Source organism: Rattus norvegicus, chromosome 14 (assembly GCF_021556685.1).
Source record: "Rattus norvegicus strain SHRSP/BbbUtx chromosome 14, alternate assembly SHRSP_T2T, whole genome shotgun sequence".
In the NCBI taxonomy this organism is placed as follows: domain Eukaryota; kingdom Metazoa; phylum Chordata; class Mammalia; order Rodentia; family Muridae; genus Rattus; species Rattus norvegicus.
The window spans coordinates 10,185,001-10,209,385 of record NC_141547.1 but is presented as its reverse complement, the minus strand read 5'-3'; the positions used below and the strand labels follow the sequence as shown (position 1 = coordinate 10,209,385).

The window sequence follows — 24,385 nt, the reverse complement described above, 5'->3', positions numbered from 1 at the left end:
TTTTTTAGTTTTAATTGCACCTATTTCCACGTGTGGGTATACACATGTGAGTACAGTTACAAGTGTTGGACCCTCTTGGAACTGGACTTACAGAGATCTGTGCATTGTTAGACATGCATGCTGGAAACTGGACTGGAGACCTTTTTTTATTTAATGTGATGGGAGTAAAGCTCGTCTTTATAATATAGATGCTAACTAAGACTGAAGAGTGCAGATTTTCATGCCTTCAGCACCTCCCCATACCATGTTTAAAGTGCTCCTGAACAGAATGCCAGAATTTCTGAGGTACAAGGAGCTGAACTTTCCTTTTTGACTGATCCCAAATCAAAAGTCTAGGCTGCAGTCAGTCACCATTTTTTTTTTCATCTCGTTATACATTCTGCACCTGCCGGGACTGCCCACAATTACCCTCCCCTTCTAATGGCACAGCAGGTAGTTCTAACTCCCACTGCCATTCTATTTCATAAAACAGACCTGGCATAATCACCTAAACTGGATAATATGCCCATCTTCCTCAATTATCTCATTGTTACAAGGTAATAGAGAAGAATTCACATTGGTCAAGGCATCTGTCTTTATGACCTGTAACTGATAATCATCTCGCCTCTTCCTTTTCTTTCTTTCTTTTTTCCCTTTTTTTATACAATAACTTACAGTGTAATAATAGGCATTAATGGGCGTTAATCATCTACATAGAAAAGAAGTATTTTAATTAAGGTCGAGGGTCTGGTTCTGTCGTGGAGAGCATTTAATTTGGAGTCTGAATGAGCTCTGGCTCTGGGCATGGAGTGGAATGAATGTGAAGACACAATACATTGTCCCAGGAGGGGTCCTGGGTCACTGGGTGCCTAGTATGTGCTTGCTACACTTTCCACATGCACAAAAGATTCTCCAGTGCTCGGAAGACGCCACAAGCGAGAACATGCAACCACAGAAATGCAAGGTACAATCCAACTGGGGTGAACCATTGTAATAGCGAAGGAAAAGAATTGGAGGTAGACCAGAAGTAGCATTTTGAGAAGAACAAGGAGCCAAGCAAGAATAAGTGAAAGGAACAGCATGAGAGGGCACACTGTGTGCAAGGGACCAGTAGCCAGTGAGAAGGCACTCCACTTCTCAGTCAAGTAAGTTGATTGCATTGATACTTGGCAGACAGTATCTGATGAGGTATGGCCCAGGCCCTGATCAGCACCAAAATAGTGTAGAAAGAGGGTGAGATGTTAAGGATTTAGCGTCATCTCACTCTAGTGGCTAGTAGAGTAGATGTCCAGGAAGAAGAATTCTTGGGTACAGGGAGGAACTTTAACCACAGAGAAGCAGATGGGAAAGAGAACTAACTGGTTGAGTTTGAACATGTTGACTAAACGAGTTCGGAGAATAAAGAAATCTGTGCAAAGAACAAGAGTTGATGGTCTTAAAACAGAGCACCAGGATGGTCCATGGGGAGACCCAAAATCAGAGATGCAGGGTAGATGCCACATGGGGGGGATCCAAAATTAAAGATGTGGTGGAGGTTCTTCAAGACAAAGATGGCTAGATGAGAACTAGAGCGGTTTGAGTTTGTGAAAGCAAAGGAAGGAAGAGCCTTTAAGAAGAGGCCAACTGAGTCAGGTCCTGTGGAAGTCTAGCTAGTGAGGAACAGGGCTATACCATCTTTGTCTCTGTCAGGTTGGGCTTTCTTACAATTCTGGTGAGACACTCTGGTACAACAAAACAAAGGTTTGTGCTCATGAGAACAATGCCCTCCTCTCTTTCTAATCTCAGCATGATGGCTCTTAGACTCTGTTGCTTTTTTTTAAGTCCTTAATGGAGAAATGAAGTTTCTGACTTTTGTAAATGAGCTCTCATTCAGTAGGCAGCTGTTGAGTTTTTCAGTGAACAGCTCTTACAGGGATACAAAACAGGGCGAGTGGCTCTTACAGGGCGATAGAAAGCATGCTAAGCCAAGAGAGTCAGACAACACAGATCTTAGATTGGGTAATATATGGATTCTTTCTTTTTAAAAGAATTTTTTTTACCTTTCTTTATTGGATATTTTATGTATTTACACTTCAAATGTTATCCCCTTTCCTGGTTCCTCCCTCTCCCATCCTCCCAGTTTCTATGAGGATGTTCCCACTCCTACCCACCCACTCCCACCTCAGCACCCTGGCATTCCCCTACACTGGGGCATCGAGCCTTCACAGGACCAAGGGCTTCTCCTCCCATTGATTCCTGACAATGCCATCCTCTGCTACATATGTGGCTGTAGCCATGGGTCCCTCCATGTGTACTCTTTGGTTGGTGGTTTAGTCCCTGGGAGCTCTAGGGGTCTGGTTTGTTGATATTGTTGTTCTTCCTATGGGGGGGTCACTACTGCTGGATTCTCTTCTCTACCACTCCCTTTTCTTAATAAGCAGCTACTGTGTGGATAACACTGCGTTTGGTGCTTTGGGAACTTGAGTAAAAAATAAGGTACAAACCTGCCCCGTCCCAGCCTCTAGTAAAGGACATTACAAGCCAGTGAAAGAGGCAGCCATGCATTCAACCAACCTTAAAATAAGGTTCATAGGGGCACAAGCCACTTTTTATGGGGACCAAAAGTAATTCTCCGTCTCTCATGAAATGCAGGAAATGACCTTTAAAAACAGACACAATCAGGGAGTTCACTGCACCCTAATTACCTGCCTACTCTGCAGACCATAAACTTTTATGCAAGATCTGTTTTCTGTTCTCCTCATTTATACTCATTTACTTTAACAGGCATCCCAACGACCTATATGCAAAACTTAACAAGCGTTGGTGGCGAGCGGAGATCTCAGCTCCACCCGTGACTTTGTTTTGATTCCTTCATTAGAGCAGGCTTTAATGATATTTAATAACACCGCTCTGACTCCATTCCTTGAGAATGTCAATATTCTTAATACATCAAATATATACCCTCACGGACTCTGTGAGTACCAAGCTTCCTTCTCCCACGGCAGATAAACTGGGACATCTAAGTATATGGAAGAGCTTCTGAGGAACAGCTTCTGAATATTTTGACCTGAGTAACATGGTGACATTAGCACAGCTTAAACTCCATTTAAAGTTCTCTGCAAAGCAATTGCTTTTAGAAGATCCACCTAATGCTGCCTGCCCACATAGGCTTCCTATTGGTGCAGCACTGCTATTTATAATCAGGGCCATTTGGTGAAAGGGAATCTAATGTAGGTTAACTGTAGCTAGAATGACCTAAAATATAGGAAGGTCTTTCTCCTTCCTTCCTTCCTTCCTTCCTTCCTTTCTTTCTTTCTTTCTTTCTTTCTTTCTTTCTTTCTTTCTTTCTTTCCTTCTTTCCTTCTTTCTTTTTTCTTCCTTCCTTCCCTCCTCCTCTTTCTTCTTCTTCCTCTTCCTCTTCCTCTTCCTCTTCCTCTTCCTCTTCCTCTTCCTCTTCTTCTTCTTCTTCTTCTTCTTCTTCTTCTTCTTCTTCTTCTTCTTCTTCTTCTTCTTCTTCTTTGTCGTCATCGTCTCCTCCTCCTCCTCCTCCTGCTCCTCCTCCTCCTCTTCCTCTCTCCCTCTCTATCTTTCTTGTGTCCTCTTAGGAAATCTCACTTGTATTTCATCAGGAAAGAAGGCTGTCTAAACATTCAAGCGACATCCCAGGCAGACGGGAAAGGCCCAGGCTCTGAAGTCAGCATGCTTGGGTCTGGATGCCATCTCTACTGCCATTTTATTAGTTTGGGGACCTTGAAGCAGTTGTTTATCCTCTAGGCTTCATCTGTAAAATAATTAGGTGACATACTGCCTATAAAAACTTACGCTAGTGTCTGGCGCGGAGTCCTCAAACAGTGGTAGCCATTATAGCAATAATTGTCGCTGCTATCATCCGAGCCGAATGGCCTTGCCTTGCTGTTCAGAGCACGCCGAATCACACGTGGTCGGTAACATAAATCCAAGCGTCCTCCTCCCTTGGTAACATTTGGGTCTGTCCACTGAGCATTAGTGGCAGTTAATATTTGTCAGCTGGGCTCTGAGAGACAGGTTAGGGCACTGGTAATGGAATGGAATGGACTGGCCTACCGAGATAAGGAAAAAGTAAACAGTATCGGTGTGGTACAAAGCTGACTCTATACTCCATGATACTAGTGCCTACCACAGCAGCAAGGGTCTGGGGACTGCTTATGTGTGTGTAAGTGTGTGCATGCTTAGCCTGTGTATGCTGGGTTATATAGTGTAGCCTCTGTGATCAAAGAGTGGCGACAGAGCAGAAGAGACGCACTTGTCTTTCTTATGGTTTTCATCTCTCGTTTTTACTGTGTGTAGACCTCAACATACTTATGGAACTGAAGACTTTTAGCGACATCCCAAGAATCGTAATAACCTGCGGATATCAATTCTCCATAGTTCATTTAGTTGCTGTGACTTCTTAGAGTTGGTACAGGGTCCCTTTAGGCTCAAAAGAAGATGCATATTATATTGCCAGTGACTTCTGCATATTTGTTAAATGGTTTAAAAATAATTTTGAATTCTTGAGGGTGTTGACAGAACTGCCTTGCTTGTTAAGAACGACAGGAGTTCAGGCTCCATGCCTGAGAGTCTTAGATTATGTCTTCCAACCCAGATGATCTCCTAAGGGTGGAGCTAATGTTGCAAGCCTTAGTTCCATTTCTCTTTTAGGGGTGGCAGGATGCCAGGCATCTAAATTTCAGTATTATATATTCCCACTCTTGACTATTTATTGTTTACAGGACAGCACTGATTGTATTTCTTTTCAAATACCTTGTCTTCAGTAAGCCTGAAACATAAAAAACGAAACCTAAAATATCTTTATGAAAGGGGACAACAGAGGCTGAACAGCAAACAGCCTCACTCCCTGAGCCACCAGTAGAAGGGCACCGCCATCACCATGCCAAGGACTCTGAACAAAGGTCAATGGGAAAAAAAAAAAAGACCTGGGCTCCAGTGTACGGTAGTAGCCTTCTTAGAAGGTTAAATTATTAAGGAAAAAGGGGAAATTGTTCCTTAATGTCAAAGCTACACAATCCCAGTCTGAGATCTGAGGGACCCGTTCGTTCCCATAATGCCCTGATTGATGGAGCTCACACAAGTGCTGTGGTTCAATGTGTTTGCCCTGAGGAGCCAGGCGAGTCACCACGAACGCGGAGTTGAAGATAATGGTGTATTCCTAAAGAGCCCCGGCAGCCCTTCCAGATGATAGGAACCAATAGAAAGATAAGGCGGGCTGTGGCTCTGCGATGATTACACTCTTTGCTTCGGTTTTTGCTTTTGCTTAAAATATTTATTCTACCTTTCTGAGTCTCTGAAAATGTCACCTGTGTTCATACCAAGCGTTGGGTCATTTCCGCCCCATCTCCAGGATCCTCTCTCATTAACTAACACCCTCTCCTTTGCAAACCCCCTTTTTCTCAAACAAACCCCTCCTACTTGATTGGGGGGGTCAGGGACCCATTGAACTTCATTGAAGCTACTTACAGAAGTCTGAGTGAGGGACTACTTACTGGACCGTGGACAATTTATCAGTGGCTACACTACTGAAAAGAAAGAGTCAACCTTTCTCCAGGATCCATTAACTGCCTTAGGAGTCCTGTGTTCCTTACTTCCTGACCTCTGTATGATAACGTGATGACGGGCTCAGTCTTGTGTAGCGAGACAGAGATGCAGTGCCTCTGTGCCTGCAATGACCCTACCATATATGCAGGGGACTGGCTCAGCATGCCCCTCTAACTTCTGGTTCTTACTCTTTCTTTTTCCTGTTTCCTCTTCCAGATGACTCCTGACCTTGGAGGGACTGACATAGAATATCATTTAGAATCCGGCATTCTCTGTCACTCAGTCTCCTCTCCGGTGAGTCTCTGCATTAACCACAGCAAAACAGAAGCTTCTCTCTGAAGGACTAACGCCAGCATTAACCTATTAGTGTGACTATAGCACTTAAGACTTTAAATTGCATTTACTTTCTCGTTTTGCGCATATGCACCCATATACACATGCGCATGCGCTCACATATACAGATGCGCACGCGCACACATATACACATGCGCATGCGCACAGTTGAAAGTCGGAAGAATGACTTTCGAAAGTCAGTTCTCTCTTTCCTTCCAGCATGTAGGTCCTGGGGATGAAATCCAGGTGCTCAGGTGGCATGTGCTTGGATCCACTGTGTCATCTCACTAGCTCCTGAGCATAAGGATTTAGAAAACACCGTGACCTGATGCCCATTTACCTACTACGGCTCTTGAGTATTTTCAAATTTTGCTGGCCACGGTTCTAGGAATTTCTTTGAGCCCAGATACCTAGGTTTAGATGAGGTCTTACCAGCCTTCTCTCAGAGGTCAAAGTTAGCTTCTTTGCCTTTCGTCCTCATCCAGGCTGGTTTTAGACGATGGTCGCTCACAACTCAGTGTCATCATTTCTTTATCTCATAGGTATTGAACTCGCTTGACCTGCACTGGACTCCGAATGCCTCCACAGTGCACTCTGCCCTCTGCTCTGGGTAACTATTGGCTTGAATACTACACCACCATAGCAACAGCAGCGGCCAAAACTGTAGGGATACAAACAAGTTGGAAGGTAACGTCTGCCTTAAGCATGCATAAGCAGCCACAGACTCCAGAGTTAGAGACCCTAAGTCTTCAGTGTGTTCCTCTGCTGTCCTGTCTTACTATAAGGTAGCAATCCTGGCTTTGGCTGCCACAGCCATATGGCCCTCAGCAAAAGGGACAGGATTCACAAAAATCATGTTCCTTCATTTCCCATTGGCCATAATCTAGGCACAGCCATGTCCTGATGCTAAAGAAGCTAAGAATATACTCTTTATCTTGGACCTATGTCCAACTAAAACGTCTATCGTTTAGGGAGACAGACCCGGTGACTTGAAGATTTCCTTTTTGTCACAGAAATTCTCAGAAGACAAATATTTGGCTTAAATCATTTTGCTTTAATGGCTGGAAGCTAGATGTATAGAGAGGGGATGCCATTAAACCAGTCATCCTTACATGGAGAAGTTAGAACCATTGGTAACTATAGCGATTGGATGACTTGCTTTGCTAAGAGCTACCTCCTGATTGTCCCCCTGCCTCTTGATAAGTTTGTTTTTTAAGGCAGTATCAAGTCACAGACTATTTTTTTGGGGGGGTGTTATCTCTCTCTATTTGGGTCACCTAATAAACCCTAAGTAATAAACGTGAAGTCCAAGGGCACTTAAAGAACAGGTAACACTCACCCAGACCCAGGTGAGACATCTTGAGCAGGAAGGGGCCTTGGCAGGGAAGACGGCCCCTCCCATTTCCAAGGCGAAATGCTCCTTAGAACGATGCCCTAATTTTGTTAATGCTAAAGATTTGTCTGCAAAGAGGGCACCCCATTCTTTCTTCCCACAGAAGCCAGCCACCCTTGACATTACTATCCTGTGGAGCAGCAGTCCTCGTCCCTCCTCTTTTATCTGTTGTTTATCCAGTCATTTCCACCTGGCTCCTTCAGCTTCCCCTTCGCTCACCCTGCAGTACAGAAGGCCCAGAGAGCATGTTTAGTCTCTCGCCCGCCCTTCCACTTAATAACACCACTACCCTCCTAGGGCGTTATCTTCCTGGTTCTTTCGTCGCCAGCCAAACCGTGTCTTCGCGTTCTGATTCTTTGGAGCCGAGACATGTATATCATCTGAGGTCTTTCAAGAAAGGCAGGTTGGCCTCGCCCCGGTCATGGGCAGTCCCTAATCCAAACATCTCTGTCTGTTTCCATGTCCCAAGGCTGTGAGGGCTGTGGAGACCAAGGCAGCTGCACAGTGCCTTTGAGAAGCACTAGTGGGAATTTCCCAGGGCAGCTGGGAAGAGGAGTTTCATGTTATCCCTTAACCCACTGCCTATGTCGCTGGAACCTTATATCCCTGCCATCGTGGTCTAATTCCCCTTGAACATCCACTTTGGATCTTTGACTAATTTATCTAAAGCCCACGATCTGTCTTGTATTTCCTGTTATCTGAGAAACTTCTATGGCAGTGTTTCTCAACCTTCCTAATGCTGCGACCCTTCAAAACTGTTCCTCCTGCTGTGGTGACAACACCCCACACACACCCCCCACCATAAAATGATTTTTGTCGCTACTTCATAACTCCAATTTTGCTACTGTTATGAATCACAATGTCATATCTAATATGCAAGCTAAGGGATATGTAACCCCCAAGGGGGTCACAACTACTCTTAGACCCCGTTCTAAGGGATGCCATCCCTACTACCAAATATTTGTCAGTATTTTACCCGGTTTTAACCTTGAGAGAGCATCTCCTGCGTGTCACACAGAAGAGTCCTCTAGCTTTAACGCTGTGGGATCTGGTGCACTAAGTTTAGCTCCAACTTTCACAACATGATCTTAAGCAGCTGCAAAGGAAAGGAAACCAAGACTGCAGAGCCAGTCCCAGGAAATCCCAAGACACACACTCTTAACATTTGCATTCTCATTTGCATACATTTGCATGCTCCACCCAAAAGGCACTGACTCCAAGTCTGTGAAAAATAACACTCAACTCTTCTTTACGTGTGGGCGGATAATCCCGGGTTCAGGCCTACAGTGACTTTTCCTGGCTTCTCATTTTTACTTAGGATCCATTGTCCTTGCTTAATTCCAATCACAGCCTTTAAGGATTATCCTTTGGCTGGTTTATTAGAGTTGGCTCCCAAATATTCTTTTTTTCCTGTTACGAACTCATACTGGAATTCACTGTCTAGCTGCATTTTTTAAAACCCCCCTTTCTCCATGAAGGAAATGCTCGTCCTGAATTTAACGGGATAGCTTCCTTTGGGTGGTTGAGTTTCCATCCAGGTCTATGTACAGTCTTCTACCACAGTTTTGTTTTTTGTTTTTGTTTTGTAGTGAGGAGAGCCGGTCAGATTCCGAGCAGATTAGCCATCAGTGCCAACAGCCCACATTCAATGTCTTCCCTTGGCTCCTGCAAATGAAGGCTGAAACCTACTTTCAGGGTCACATATCCCTCCACCCACCCACCCCCACCAGGCACTAGGATATCAGAATGATTGACAACTGAATTCACTAGGGTAGGTTTCAACCACTGTATTAAGCCCAGATGCCAGGACTATGAGAAAAGAGAACAAAAATGTCCAGTGGGATCCATCTCAACCCGACAGTTTTGGAGAAAACACGGAAATCTACCTGCTAGCTGCATAGCAGGTGAGGGAAGCCAGAGGTCCACACAGAGATATCATGTCACTGAACCCAGCGTGGCCGTGCTGGGCTCGATTCCCTTCCAGTTGGTCAAGTGAGACCTCTTTGAGGTACATGAACTTCTGATCTCATCTATGAAGATGGCTAAATTCCCACTCTATGGGCAGAGTGGTGGTTTAGTCAGAGTCTGCGGACTGGGGGGGGGGCAAAGCAGCGGATGCTGGAACGGTTGTTAACTCAGTTTGTGACCTCTGAGAAGCATTTGCTTTGTTGGCTGGCTTTATCACTGGGACAAATGAAAGTCCTTTCACTGAACTGAAGTCAGCAGAGGGGAAGTACAGACCCTCACTGAACACTGAGCAAACACAGTCTCAGGAAGCTTGGCCTGTTCCCTGCCACGCCTGCTCAATGTCAGGACTGCTGACAAAACAGGGCGGGCTTCCTCATCCGGGATTTCACGCAGCAGACAACTCCCTGGGTAGGATGCAGAGACAGCTAGGGCAAAGTTACCCAGAGTTAGGCGGGGAGACAGACCAGTTCTGTTAGAGAAATTGTGAAAACTGGTTCTGCCCATATGCGTCTATGAGAGACCTATGTGAAGAGTTTTTATATGTTTTGCTTTTGTTCTTTCCTAGAGACTACACTTCATCCTGGGCTTTGGGTTGCATGTAGCCTGTGGATGTCTCTCAACAGCTGAAGGTAGAAAGGCCGTGAAGAAGTAGTGGCACCACGCTCGTCCTGTGAAGTGGTGCCTAGAAAACGTCGGAAAGTTCTCTCTACCTTTTTTGAAGTGGATTTCCCGTCTTCCAGTTTCTCCAGTTAAGCCATTTGGAGACTTGGTTTGCCCAAACATACTCTTTAGCCTTTCGTTTCAATCAGTCTACTCACTTTTATAACCCACACAATGCTTGGAAAGACAGAGAACAAGGCAGGTTTAAAGAAATACTTGCTTTGTGGGTTTGTATTAAGAGTATTCCGCCACTTTGAGGACCCCACCAAGCAGGCCTGCTATACAATGTCCCTTTTAACAAAGAACTTGCTCAAAATCTAGACCTAGTGGAGGCCAGGGCTTCGATTTGAACCCAGTCCGTACAACTCTAGGAGGCCTCTACTCTTCCTGTTGCCCCTGCCCCTGGATGGATCCGATTTCAAGTCCAGAACAGCAGCAGACATGACATAGACATCATTTAGAGGCAACATCTTTAGGCTACAAAGTGGCTTAAATAACAAGTATTTTAAAACAAAGGACTGTGTCTGAACACCACACTGAGGTGTGGTGACTGTAAGAGTACCATTGTCCTTCTAACAGGTCCTAATGGATGGGGAAGCTCGGGAGACTGAAGGAGGTGGGGAGGCTTCGCTGGGATGGTAGGGCAGGCAGATGCCAAGGCCAGGGATACTCCCGACAGTGTTTGTCACGCTCAACATTTTGCCAAGGGCAAGTTTCACTGGTGCCAACCAAGGCGTTCAAGTTCAGAATTTTTAACAAGTATTCTTATGAGACGGACTTGATAAATTCCCCCAATACTGATACCACAAGACAAAGAGAAATGAAGGCCGTTTTTGCTCAAGACACACCACTGACAAGACATGGAAACAGTCTTACTTTGCCTCCTGGCTTCTCAATGAGAGGATTCGAAAGGCACATGGTGGCCAAACTGTAGTACACCGGTTTCCATTGCTGCTCCTGCAGAGGACAGAAGACAGAGGAGACAGAGAAGAGATTTCAGGCTTGGATTCTTCCCCACAGAGTGGAACCCTCTCCCTGCCATTCAAAAACTCGCCTCAAGCACTAAACGTAATGGGTGTCATTGAAATACCTGAGCCAGCGTTTTTTTTTCACAGGGCTCCTTCAGGCTGTTGTCGGTGCAAATCCATTTAACCTTTGCACTGGCACAAGTTATAAAACCACTTACTATGTGGGGGAAGAATTCGGAGATACAGGCTGACAGAAATTCAGAACATTTCTGCTTTATCTGTTAAGGGACATTTCTAGGACGAAGGTCAGAGCATAAGACTCCAGACTCATCTCGTGGAAAAACGGCACGGGGAAATCTCTGACTTACTTATGTGTTTTTATTCCAGTGTGGCAGAATTTCTGAAACTCTTGACTCGTTGGTCAGAATTCACTGAAGACCCCATCCCACCCCCGCTTGACGTTTTGAGCCCGAGTGCCAACTGTTTTTAACAATTATCCTAAAGCTCAAGCCACATTGTTTGATGTGATTGCCATAAGCCCCCAATAGCTTTACTATCACTATTATTATATGGTCACTCATGGTTCTTACTACCTTTTCTCCACATATCTGCCTAGGAAGATAGTGAAGAGATCCCACCCATCCTGTTCAAATTCCCAAGGAAGCGCTGGCTGCCACAGGGGAGAGCAGAGTGAGTTCTCCCTCCACAGGTCCTACTCTGCCATATTGTAAGAGAGCATTCCATTGGGAATGTGGGCTGTCTAGGACGAGACTGGAGCTGAGGTTTTCTCGTGTCTTTCAGCATCTAGCCCTGGCCTTCCACAGTGTAGGTGTGCTTTCTCCTCCTAGGGAAACTTTCTTTTAGTCAACTGAAACCTTTCATGTCTTTATGAATTTCCACAATCTCCCCTTAGATCTGTCTCCAACCCCAACTCCAGTTTCTCACTACAGGAATTTATTAGCCTCTCTTGGCATTGTTAGAAAGGACATCAAGAGACTTGTTAATGACAAATAAAAAAGAGAGACCCAAACGTATCGGCACACACCATAAAAATAAAAATGAATGTTAATAATAAATCAGCAAATATTGACACATCTCCATCCCCCGCTGTTCCTTAATTGGCTGTGTTTCTGAGATAAAGGATGATTTTTTTTTTCCCCAGTGGTTTGGAATCTCTCCTCCTGCTGCTAGTAATTACCTTCCCTTCACCCTACTAGGGCAGAGAGCATGCTCTCTGCCAGGGTGGCCCTGCCTGTAAGTACGTGTGTGTTATTTACACACATCTCACAGAGTGTTTTGAGACTAATTGTATAGATTTCTGTAGCCTAGGAAAGCAAGGCATAATTTGCTTAGAGGGAGGCTCTACAATTCCGCCTCAGGAGAAATCAGCCAAACTCCAACTTTAGGGGCTGGGGATTCCGAGGGACCGTGGCTTGATGTCCGTTAGGAGTTAACAGAGACCAGCAACTCATTTCACAGGTCATGTTCCAGCCATCAAAGTGTAATTACCGTCAAACCCCACTGGCGCAAGTCCCGACTGTATTTTCCGGTGGATGCGTGAATTTAAGTTCTATAGGATCCTAAGGGACCTTCAGCCTTCCAGAGATCAAAAGACATTCCATAGCACTAGGGAAAAGGTCCACGTGCATCAACTTCAGACAGAAACTGCCGTTGTTGTCATTACTGTTTTTAATGAAACTAGCACTTGCAGCGTTGATGATTGGGAAACATGACTGGGCTTGGAAGACCGTCAATCTATTGGAAGCAGTAGATGCATCCGAAGAACTCTGCCCTTCCAGCAGAGGCTCCTCCAGTTGCTATAGCAACGCAGGAACTAGCTTTCTTAGGGGCTTGAGCAGCCCGGTGCTCTGCAGGCCAAACGTTCCCATGAGACTTTTGCACTGGGTTACACCTGAGACCGGGCATTCGTGAAACACAGATTTCTTACCTATAAATTGTTTGCCTGGTGGAAAAAATATGACTCTGGGCTCCCTGAGTTAGTGACGGGCATGTAAGTAAGGACTGAAAGGCCTTCCCTTTTCTCCTTCCCTTCTGTCATTTCAGGCTTGTCTCTGTTTCCTTGTCTCTTCAGTGGCCGAGGGCTTAGATGGCTGGTGTTACAGTTGTTGCCCCGCTGCCCCCAACCCCACTCATCACTTGCTGAAATGGGACCGTGAATGTAAGTGTGGAACTGAATAAAGAGAGGAACAGAGAGGTGTTCGTGCCCCCAGCCCCACCCCCACCCTCCCAGGCCAACTGACTGACCCCCCCAGACCTCCGCAAAGTGAAAGCAATTATCACCTCTTATCTTCCCGGGATAAACTCGGAGTACTCCCAATGAGCTGGAAAAGTCAGCAGTCCCCGAGGGGGTGGTGTGCCTGCTACCTGCTCTAACTTTCTGAGGGGACTTCTCAAGGAGAGCAAAGGCTGAAAGAGCTTCAGGGGGTGTGGGTGGGGAGGGTGGGAGGGCGGTGGTTGCAAGCTTTAGTGTTTGTCCTGAAGCCAGAAATAGAAGTGGCTCTTTGAATGGAGAGATGGACCTGAGTTTTGAAGGACAGGGATCATCTGGTGGGGTTTCCCAGCCGAGTGAACAGGGGAATCTGCGCAGTCTCATTTGCTTAAGAGTCGGGCGGCTAAAGGATCTTAAACTTCCCTCTAGACCCAGAACCTTCTTTTTATACTCTGTCTAAGACATGGCTCTTTAAGCCCATCAGCTCCCCCACCCTCTTCTCTGTAGCTCCAGGCTAGCCGGGGAACCTTACTGCCAGCCGGCCTATTTTACCACAGAATCGGGAACCTTACGGTGTATTTTACCACAGAGGCAGATTCTATAAAGGATTACCATTCTTCTAACTTCACCCTGGGACCTTTGTTTTTTTAGTCGGGGGCAAGCACGGTGGTGGTCCCTTGAGTAGGTAGAGTGTTGGTGCTTCTTAAGAAACTGCCAGGAGAGCATCCTACTTGCCCCTCACACCGCTCCAGAGCCACAGAGCACACAGCTCCCGGGTACCTAGGAGGGAGCTGTGACATTTCAAAGGCCCTGGGGAAAGAGCAGGTAGCCAGCACCTGAATCCAGACGTGACAGATAACTGCCACTGTCCAGGCTGCTGCTGCTCAATGGACCCCTCGCTGCTGTGGCAGCTGCAGTTACTTCCTTGGAAAGGTCAAGCACACAGACACAGGGAGGTGTCCTTGGGAAAGGAGGAGGGTGGGGTTGGAGGGACGCTATGTGTTGACTCACTGGGGCTTGACTAGACTCCCTCCCGTTTGCTCCACAGGAGGACAGTCTGGCTGAACTTGAGTGAACTGCCCTCGCTCCTGCTACATCGCCTCCTCCCGCTTTGGTTATTATTATCACAGGCTTCTGAGCACACGGCGGGGGTTGGGGGTTGGGGTCAACGTGGAGAAAATCCCAGCTTTTAGGTTTCCCAGGCAGGATCCTGTCAAACCTGTCCAGTTTATATGTTTTTTTTCTGTCCATTTCCCCGGTGTTTTCCATTGAATTTGGAAGTGCCCTTGTCCTTCTACCATGCTTTGTGGATTTCCTCAATGCCTGAACATACCCCAAAGCTGCCATCACATAGAACATTAAAATCAGTGCTGCTGAAAGGGGCCTGGGTCACAGGGCTTCCTCCCATGTGTGAGATGCCCACCAGCCTTGATCCAAATGCAGGTGTGTGTAAGAGAGCACATTACAATGTAGCAGATCCTTGTACCTGTTTCCCATCTTGTGTTGCACATTTCCAACGTTTTGACTGAATCTGGATTGTTAGCATTGTTAGTAACTATGAACCCTACGAACTGCCGGTCCTCCAGAACCAAAGCTGTAAGATCTCCAGGACACAGAGCAGCAACAAGACATCCAAGAGGAGTCCTGGGAGAACCCAGTATTGATAGAGCAGCAGAGGCCTCTGACCCAGACCAATGACTCACTGAAGTGAACATTTGCAAGTTAACACTGCTGGGCAAAAGGGTACGCTGTGTGACACACCCTGGCCTCCATGGAGAGACTGTTTTGTTTTCTTTTGTTTGGTTTGGTGGGAGGGGAGGTTGCAAGGGTGGAGGGAGGGTATGGAGGGATGGAGAGATGAGTAGGATTGGAGTGCATGATGGGAAATTCACCAAGAATCAATCAAAAGATAAAAAAAAAAGTTAGGGTAGCCCGTGCTTTCATATTTTCAGGTATATATTTTTTTAATCATTTCCCTCCTGTAATTAAAACTACTCATTTCTATTCATGTTTTGAATAACTTCTTTAAGCTTTATTTCCAAAAGTAGAACTCTTGGGCCAAAGACATAAACATGTTTATAGTTCTCGCTATTTATTACTAGCATTTAACTTTTCAAAAGGGTTTGATTGATTTACAGAGCTAACAGTCTCTGATGTATGAGCGGCGTGTGTGTGTGTGTGTGTGTGTGTGTGTGTGTGTGTGTATGTGTGTGTATCTACTATAACACATACATTATCTGCTTTTTTCAAACAGCAAAACTACACACACGAACACACATACACACACACCACACACCATTCACACATACACCACACACACACACACACACATACACACACATACAATGCCATAATTATTCTCACGTTTACAGATGAAGACACTACGGGCCACAGAGGTTAAGTAACTCAGTGTCAGATGACCAATGTCCTCTTTTACAGCTTCCTTGGATTCAAATGCTTGCTGTACCCAGCATGTCCCTGGTCTCAGTGAGTAACTGCTGACTGCGTCTCTGGCCTGTAATTGCCTAAGCGTGTACCACAGTGGAAATGATGATCATGGAGACTTGAGGCCAAACTCCAGCTCCAGCGTATTAGCAAGTCAAACAATGAGTGAGTGACTGACCCTCACTAAGCCTCAGTTTCCCCAAATATAAAACAAACTCTAGAGTATTAGCAAGTCAAACAATGAGTGAGTGACTGACCCTCACTAAGCCTCAATTTACCCAAATGTAGATCATACATACATCACACACAGCCTCATTTGGAAGATTTAAACGGAAACTCAGGCTCACGAATAAACCAACACTCAAATAAAGCTCCTACAGTCCCATGCTAATCAAAGATGCTTTATTGTGACTCTCCCTTGGCACCTTTCAGGGTTTAATAGCAGCCACATATGAGTTTCCATTATAATATAATACATAGATTTTCCCCCTCTGTTGTCAATCATCAATGATTTTCTAGGTACTGTGACTTACTTCTGTGCTAAGTTTAGTGAGAAATTTTACATATCTATTTATAAGCTGTATAATATAGCCGTTTATTAAAAGGTTTGAGCAAAGTTTATAAAGATGATAAAAGTTACGGAAGGCACAAAGGAGCTACTCAGACACTCACCAATATTTTATGTAGGTTTGTTTACTTCAAAATGTTAAAATATTCAATGCTCATTCCTCACAATCTTAAATATATCTCTATGAGAACTTATAATAAGCAAATATTTAACAAAGCCTATATAATAAACAAATATTTCAAGTATTTTGTAAAAGTAATAAAACGTGAGTTAGCCAGTATGCGTACAAGTCTACAACAGCCAATTCTTCTAGAGTAAGTATGTCTGCCTCTAGAGAGCTCCCAAGTGAGAAACGTACGACACCCACAGAAAAGCACGCTGCCCTCTGCCCTGAGAGGCTGTCTTTGAAAACTGCCTTTGACGCTTGCTTGATAGGAAACCTCTTTGGGGTTTCATTGTATACATTTTTTTCAGGAGGTCCAATAAGGCAATGTGCCTAAAACAATAAACAAACCTTGACGTATCCCAAAAGAGAGGCATACAAATCACACAGCTCTTCAGGACGTCAAAATGAAGCATGTGTTAGTTAAATCACGGGCTGTTTATTTGTACAGTATGAACTCGGATTCTCTAGGACTTCAGCAAAGCAAAGGGAGAAATGAAAAGAGGAAACTGTCTATTCAAGCTTGAGAGCACAGCACAGGGGAAGAAACAATTCCCTTCCCATGGGTCACCCACCAGAGTTCAGCTTCAGCCTCAACACGATGGCAGGTGAGTGACGCTAGCAAGTCCAGGTCTTGATTGCTCCCAATGGTGCTTCCAAGGGAGGGAAGAGGAGAACGTGGGAATGCTGTCACCTGTATCGTTAGGTGGCAATTCTCTGCAGACATGTCACCTGTATCGTTAGGTGGCAATTCTCTCTGCAGACATGCAGAGAATTGGGGAAGGTTATGAATGGGAAGAAGGCATGTAGTTGAGTTTCAGTCACCTCCAAGGTCCTATACTGAAGCCCTAAGGTTGCCTCGTTTCTATGTTTGGAAGCTGGGACTTTAAAGAGTTAATTAAGTTAAATGAGGTCATTAGGGTGACTCCTAATCCAAGTTGACTATTATCTTTATGAAAAGAAGAGACTTTGATGCGTGTATGAATAGAGGGGAGACTGTAAAACATCGGGCAAGAGGCAAGCAGGTACCAGCTGCCCTCAGAAGGAATCAGCCCAGCCTGTAACACGTGGTTAGTCAGACCATGAGAGTCATCAGACTGCACATGGGGTGAGGGCAGTTGGAGTAGGAACACGACCATTGGCAGGTTTCTAGGTGGTCAGGACAGACCCTGGGCAGGACCCTAAGAGAAGGCAAACACATGGGAAGAGTGTAGCCAGGTGCTTTGTTTGGGGAGGGACCAACAACAGCGGTAAACAGCACAGAGGCCACACCCACCACTGCTTTAAATGCATCATTTTATACACACGAACACTGTGCGTTTGAACGGATGGAACCCAGTCTCTTCACTCAACCTTCAGCCACAGCTAAAATTTCCTGCTGTCTCCCCAGTACACATTATGCTTATTTATGGCTTATTTTGTCCTGGTTCCTCCTCCTTCCCTTCTCATCTACCCCCGACACCCCCACATCCCGCCCCTTCCCTCCACCATCGCCTGCACGACGGAATTTAATGCAAGTTGCTATACTTTTCCAGGCTTTAAACTTCCCCAAGCTTGAAGTGGAGGTGGCGATGGCGCCCGCCCATAGAGCAAGGTCATTGGTGCTTTCAATGCCGCAGGCCAGGCTCTGTAAGAATTTGGGGGGAAGAAACTTTAGCCCAGAGGGGTTAGTAGAATCACGAAAGCAGCACAGGAGCGGGGACCTGCGCTTCTAGCCCTCCCGCGCTCTTCTAATTCTATTCTGTGTTTTGTAGAAGATTCCGTGCCGCTGCTCGGTGCAGATCTGCTCTCCACAGCCTGCCCAATCTTTTTAAAAATAAAGCGAGTTGCGATCCTCCCACCGTGGCGTTCTATTTTCTTCCTGCTCAAACCCAACACTTCAGACGTTTCCTACTCGCTCCAATGCAGAATCAAGCCTCATCCTGACCCACAGCCCCTCCTCGGCAGGTTCTTCCTATCACACCATACTGCACTCGACTCTTTACCGTCCCTCCGCAGAACCTTTGAGCCCTTCTCTCATCCAGAAGCGAAGCCAAGCCCTGCTCAACCTCCCACCCCTCACTTCCCTAAGTGGATCCATTTCCCACTCAATGTGTAATGTGACTGTAGCCTCCACCTGAGGCTATTCATATCCTCCTATGGTCTCATTCCACAGAGCATCCCTCCTCAGAGGTCTCTGTGAGAGTTCCGGTCATCCGAGGCGCTTGTTTTTGCAAATGTATTTGTATGTATACAACGCCAGAATAAGGAAAACTGAAAACAGCTATGAGTTTTTCTATTCTGATACAACTTCTTTCAAAAATGGGCTCCCATTTTCAGGGGGATCTGTCTGTTTCTAGAGGAGGCCATTTTGGCTGTTACGCACATCATGTTTACGTGGACTCTTGGATGCAGGAAGTAGGGAAAGACAGACAGCTCTCGAAGGTTGCCTTAATTGCCCTCCTCAGGGTTAGACAAAAAGCCTGCTCGAATTACTTTGTGATTTCTAAGGACTTTAAGCACTAACATCAGTTCCACACAACACAGGCCTCCCCTAGGCTCCCTAAAAAGTTCTTTTGCGTCCAGGATTAGGTGAGCTCAGTCGGCTGATGACATGCAAATAAGGGCACAGTGCTTAGGCATGGGTGACCAATCCTGTGAGAGGGTCAGGATTACTTCCTGCTGCTTGAACACACCTTTTCCTCTTCCAGTGCTTGGCGACTCCTGGAGACAGCACCTTGCCGTCACACTAATAGCAAAAGACATTTGGAGCAAAGCTAATATCTTTTACTAGGAGTAATTAATGAAAGATTAACAGAAACTAAATTTGGATACATTTTAGAGATGTCATCATTAATAACGAGATGGCTCTAGTAGAAATTCCCCAAGTAGGGACCCATCAATATTTCAAAATTCCTTACACTGTAGATAAGTGCACTTTATCCCCCCCCCCCCACACACACACATATACTTTGATTGACTCAGACCAGGAGCTTTGAAAGAGGGAGTGGTTTGCGATCTCTTTAGCTACCAGGACAGAATGCCTTTGATCTCATGCATCCGACTTTTGTGGACACAGTAGCCATGCTTCCTGGGAGGTCAGAGCCGGGCACCATCAGTCTTGTCCTTGACGAAGGTTAATGACATCTTAGACTTTGTTGTCTGCTGCTTTGATGAACCAGAGAAGCCCGGCCTTTTGTACCAGAGAAAGCCCTCAACGGTCTGGAATTTATCTCCTCTTCAGTAAAGGTTTTTAGGTTCTTAGGGTCAGATTGTGTTATCTCATTGGAATTAATTCTATTTTGACGTAGGAGAGAAATGGTTTAGTAGACACTGACACTTTCTGAGCTTGATAACTGACAGTTGTAAAGCCTTAGGTGGCATCGGCAGTCCAGTCATCCCCATAAAATAGTTTGTGTCCCTGAGTCATTACCAAGTCAGATTGCCACCAGGACACGAGGACAAACGTCTCTTAGTGATCAACACTCAGCCCCTTCCTGAAAGATGCAAGGTTTTCATTGTACGTACACAGTACAGACAATTCGATCTGCTATTAACTTTTGGGTTATTTCTTTTTGAGATACAGAACCGGGGTGTCCTTATCCAATACTGCCTTGATTTAACAGGTAAGGATGCTACGGGATCTCAGATTGCTGTGTTCAGATGATGCCTCGTTAGTGAGTTCGAAAGCCGCTCCCGCCTTGCTTTACGTCGTGAGTTATTTTTCAGTGCTTGACTGGCATGAAGCGGTCCTGCTCTCTGACCCGTGGTAAATGCTTCAGGGTCACTTTATTCAGATGCAGAGGATCCCTTCCTTGGATGGCCTTTCCCTCAGTTCTTAAGTTTCTATGGTTCCAAAGTGGATCACACAAGAAGAGGAGATGTGAGAAACTGGATTTGATACCCAGAGGTCATCTTTGCGTGTCACCTCACATCGAGAAGCAGCCCTGGAATCCACTTACGCTCAGTGCTTAGGGTCAATCTCGGAGAAAAGGCTTTTTCTTATCTTGGTAGGAAATGGGGACCAGAGCAATGAGAAGAGGGAAAATATTTTCCCTCTCTAGCTTATTTAATTACACTGTTTCACGAGCCAGCCCCTCTCTAAAAATGCTTATGCTTACAGCATCAGTTGCTGCCTGCTGCTTACAATTTAGCATAAATTTGCCAGATGCAAATCATGTAATTAATCGGCCTTGAGGTGCCAGGATAGCTGTGCCCTCTGAATCAGAGCAAAGCTGGCCCCCCTCTTGGGTGGTTGTCCTGTGTGCAGCTAGGGCTGATGGGAAGATGTATTGGCCACACGCAGACCAGTTGCTGTGCCTGGGAGTTCACTGCAGCCCTCAGAATGTGGACGGCTGAGTTCTTGACAAACGGCAGCAGGAGAGACTGAGCATCTCCAAGCATTTCGCAGTTTGCCTCGGCTGCGGGCAAGTGAGCGTGTTCTCATCCCATGCTGGGAAGGGCGCCTTCCTCAGGAGGAGGCACAAAGACAGTTTGTACAGCACCAGGAAAATGCAGGACCCCACAGAGACTATTCCGAGGTCTCCAATCTGCTGCATCCAGGGTGGACAGTAAACTTTCCTTCAACGTCCCTGCAAAATAATGACATCTTGAAGATGACTTCTGAATCATGGAAATGTCTGTTAAAGACGAAGAGAACTGTTCTCTTGGTGGGAAACAGTAATTGAGCTTTGGGGGGAAAATTGTTTTTTTTTTTTGTTGTTTTTTTTTTGTTTTTTCCAACTCACCTGTGAAACTCAAAGAATGGGCCACCGTTGTTGATTTAAAAACCTGGCATTTAGGTGCTTTCTTCAGTGAAAGGGAGCTAAGAGGTTCCTCTGAGCCTAAGGACTTGCTCCTCACCGAGTGATTTCAATGGCTTTTCTTGACCTAAACTCTCAAGAGAGAGTTAAAATGCAGCCAAGAGGCTATGTTTCTCTTAGCACATCATATATCATCTCTTTCTGATTTCGGAGTGCATTCTTCCATATGGCTGCTATAAATAAACAGGAGGAAGAAGAGATAGGCAAGGGGTAAGCAAGCCACCTTGGCCAGTCATTATTTCTGCTCTCTCCCTGGACTCTACTTGACCTGCTCTGAAAACAGGAATTTTGGAGCCCACCACCCATCACTGCAGGTGCAGCAGGAAGCGTGCTAACAGAACTCACAGGAAGGAAGAGACGTTTTACCGACCTTTCGGCAGGAAACGCCCTCTGCTCTTTGACTGACAGCTTTGAGCTTTGGCCTAGGAAACCTGTTTGTTTTGGCTGAAATTTAGAAACTGGTTAAGGCCAGTTTTCTCACCGAGAATTCAGTTTGGTACGTAAACCTGTAGGACTCCTCTTCCTGGGGTACTTCCGGGATGTGCTGCCCACACTCCAAATGGGATCGAATTTGCGACGGTTTGAGGGAAATCACCACCGTACACACCGCTGAGTATTTGCTGTTTGTATTCTGCACGGTCTGCATACTGACTGTGTGTCCAGTGCACGTGTCCTGACCTGGAAGTTCTGACGCATGCGCTGAGAAGGACTGTGATTTGGAAACAAGCTACGCCCAGAGCAGCTGCAAGCTGTGCTCGTTTGCTTCCCGTCCTCCAAGTTCAATATGTGGGTGGAAGTGAGGGGTGTGCAAATAAAGTGACTGGGAAGATTTCGGTTTAACATTTAACTGTTCAGCAGTGATTATCTCCGAGCACTTCTCTGTGGGGACAGAAACCCTGCCTTCTGGTCCCTAGCGTCCCCCGCTCTGCCTCACACGGAGTAGGTGATGATGAATGCATTTGTCAGGGCTTGCCGAGTTGCAGGCTGTATGCATTTTTCATACTTTATGAAGTTATTTTACAGAGAGCATATATTTTAACAGCGGAAGGTAGTGTGCTGACGGTGCTTCACATGCTATGCCTCCTGTCACTGGCATGTATCTGCCTGAGTCGGTACATCGGCTGGCCCATCCAGAAATGGAGATCTCACACATTCGGGAGGAGTAGAAGAGGCACGATTGCTTGGCTGTTCACCCAAACCCTTCCGGGTGGATCAGGGGGATTTATGAAAACTGGGCCTGACACTGTGGCCAAAGCCTCCTGCCAAGTTTGTTTGTGGTCAGTGGCTGAGCCGATACAATGAAATTCCCTTCATACTGAGAGGAAAAGACACAACCCATTGTCTTCTGGCAGTGAGCCTTTTCTCCTGTTTACTGGTGCCTGAGGGGTCAGGCCAAGGCGAGCAGCTTCACGTTTAAAGAGGGGGGACAGACATGGTAGTGGCCAGGATACAGACTTCACAGCAGGCCAGAGTCCTGAATGAATCACTGGAGTGGGGCAGCGACCACTTCCAGTCTACTGCCGTTTCTTCCCTGTAATTTACTAAAAGACAAAACAACACTTTAAGTGTTGCTCATATGCACAGTGAGAGTCTAGTAGTCATCTTATCCAGTTCTAACTCTATTTCAAGCTTTGCTAAATCCAACCTGCCTAAAGTGTCATTGTCACACTGGCCAGGAGCTCTCTGCCGCGTGTACTGATACAGGCTCAACAGTGCTGGTCACTGGCTGGGAGTGAGGCAGACAGGCCAGCTCTACACTGGCTTGTCCTTTCTCTCAGCCTCCCTTGATGGCTTAACGACCTTGGTAAAGAGGCTGATTCCTATGGTTACCACTGCATTTTTCTCTTACAGCATCCAACTTCGACACACCATGCTGAGCCGATGATGTCAGAGGGTGGCAACGTTGCTAGCCTAGGTTTCTAAATGGCTGTGTTCCCTGCCAAGTTGAGCCATTTAGGTTTTAGGGGATCACAGGCTATTGGGGCACAGTGCAGCCTCCCCTGACTAACATACTGGCAAACATGTTGAAGATACAATATATTTACTCAAGATAAAAGAGGACAGACCTGGAATCCAGAAGCAAACTGATGCTCAAGACTGAGTTCAGAGAAGGCTCAGGGTAGGATTCAGGAATGGGACCTCTCTCCTTTCCTGTGCGAGTAACTTATACAAAGGACAGAATTGGTTTACTTAGGGCTTTAGTTAGGGTCACCATTGCTGGCATGATACACCATGATCAAAAGGAAGCTGGTGAGGAAAGGGTTTATCTTGCTTACACTTCCACATCACTGTCCGTCACTGAAGGAAGTCAGGACAGGAACCCAGGCAGGAGCTGATGCAGAGGCCATGGAGGGCGCTGCTTACTGGCTTGTTCTTCAAGGTTTGCTCAGCCTACCAGGTCAGGGGATGGCACCACCCACCATGGGTTAAGCTCTCTGCTATCAATCTCTGATTAAGACAATGCCCAACAGGCTTGCCAACAACTGAATCTTACGGAGACATTTTTCTCCGTTGTGGCTCCTTCCTCTCCAGAGACTCTAGCTTGTGTCAAGTTGACAGGGTACTACACTGACCGACATTTGGTAAGTAGCCATGGAGCAAGGTACCTTTTTGATGTTGCAAATTTAACACTGAACAAAACCAAAACAGAAAAAGATCTCTGCGCTCATGGGTTATAGACTCAATGGCTCTTAGATAAGTAAAACATAGTAAGAGCAAACAGGTAAGGTGGGAAAGAGGTTGGAGTTCAGAAAATGAAAAGTGTGACAGGTGAAGGTAGTGTGCACCGTTAATCCCAGCACTTGGGAGGCAGAGGTAGGCCGATCTCTGAGTTCAAGGCCAGCTTGGTCTACAAAGTGAGTTCAAGGACAGCCAGGATTACAGAGAAACCCTGTCTCAAAAACAAAACAAAACAAAACAAACAAAAAAAAAAACAAAAAAAAAACAAAAAAAAAAACAACCAACCAACCAACTGAAAAAACAAACAAACAAGAAAGAAAGAAAGAAAGGAAGGAAGGAAGAAAGAAAGGAAGAAGGAAAAGGAGCAAACAAAACAGAAAACGAAAAGTCCTAGAGGAGGGAAAGCACCACCATCTCTGGTGCTGCCAGGATCCTAAGAGCCTTCGGTGAGTAAGGGTCACATCACCAGAGCACACTGTCCTCTCTAAGCTTGAGGCTTCCCTCGAGTTCTGTCTTAGTCCTGTCTGACATACTTTCAGTAAGCCTGGGGCCCTGAGAACTGGCCCCAACTTTGTCTATCACCCAAGAAAGTAGAAATGACGGGTTCTGACATCTGTGGGGAAATAGGTCTGCCTCCATCACAG

General features: G+C 45.9%; 1 protein-coding gene and 2 long non-coding RNA genes across 10 annotated transcripts in view; 1 reads left to right on the top strand and 2 right to left on the bottom strand.

Annotated features, from left to right (window-relative positions):
- Rasgef1b (RasGEF domain family, member 1B) overlaps positions 1-24,385 on the bottom strand; it is a 528,207-nt gene that overhangs the window by 143,570 nt on the left and 360,252 nt on the right. For both annotated transcript variants that reach the window (XM_087582081.1, XM_087582082.1), the window contains exon 3: positions 10,763-10,843. In XM_087582081.1, the coding sequence (XP_087438207.1) occupies positions 10,763-10,843 (81 nt within the window). The remainder of the gene's footprint in view (positions 1-10,762; positions 10,844-24,385) is intronic.
- Positions 6,012-11,953, top strand: LOC120096570 (uncharacterized). 7 transcript variants are annotated; one of them, XR_015637295.1, is made up of 4 exons: positions 6,012-6,061; positions 6,408-6,552; positions 8,848-9,162; positions 9,792-11,945. It is a non-coding gene; the product is annotated as an uncharacterized LOC120096570 (long non-coding RNA). The 7 variants fall into 7 exon arrangements; XR_015637299.1 differs by having other exon boundaries at positions 6,024-6,087; positions 8,848-9,029; positions 9,792-11,953; XR_015637294.1 differs by having other exon boundaries at positions 6,028-6,087; positions 9,792-11,947.
- LOC134481714 (uncharacterized) overlaps positions 19,007-24,385 on the bottom strand; it is a 7,237-nt gene continuing 1,858 nt past the window's right edge. Inside the window, exons 2-3 of the long non-coding RNA XR_015637301.1 lie at positions 21,544-22,603; positions 19,007-20,831 (exon numbers count right to left, since the gene is read on the bottom strand). This is a non-coding gene — a long non-coding RNA (uncharacterized LOC134481714). The remainder of the gene's footprint in view (positions 20,832-21,543; positions 22,604-24,385) is intronic.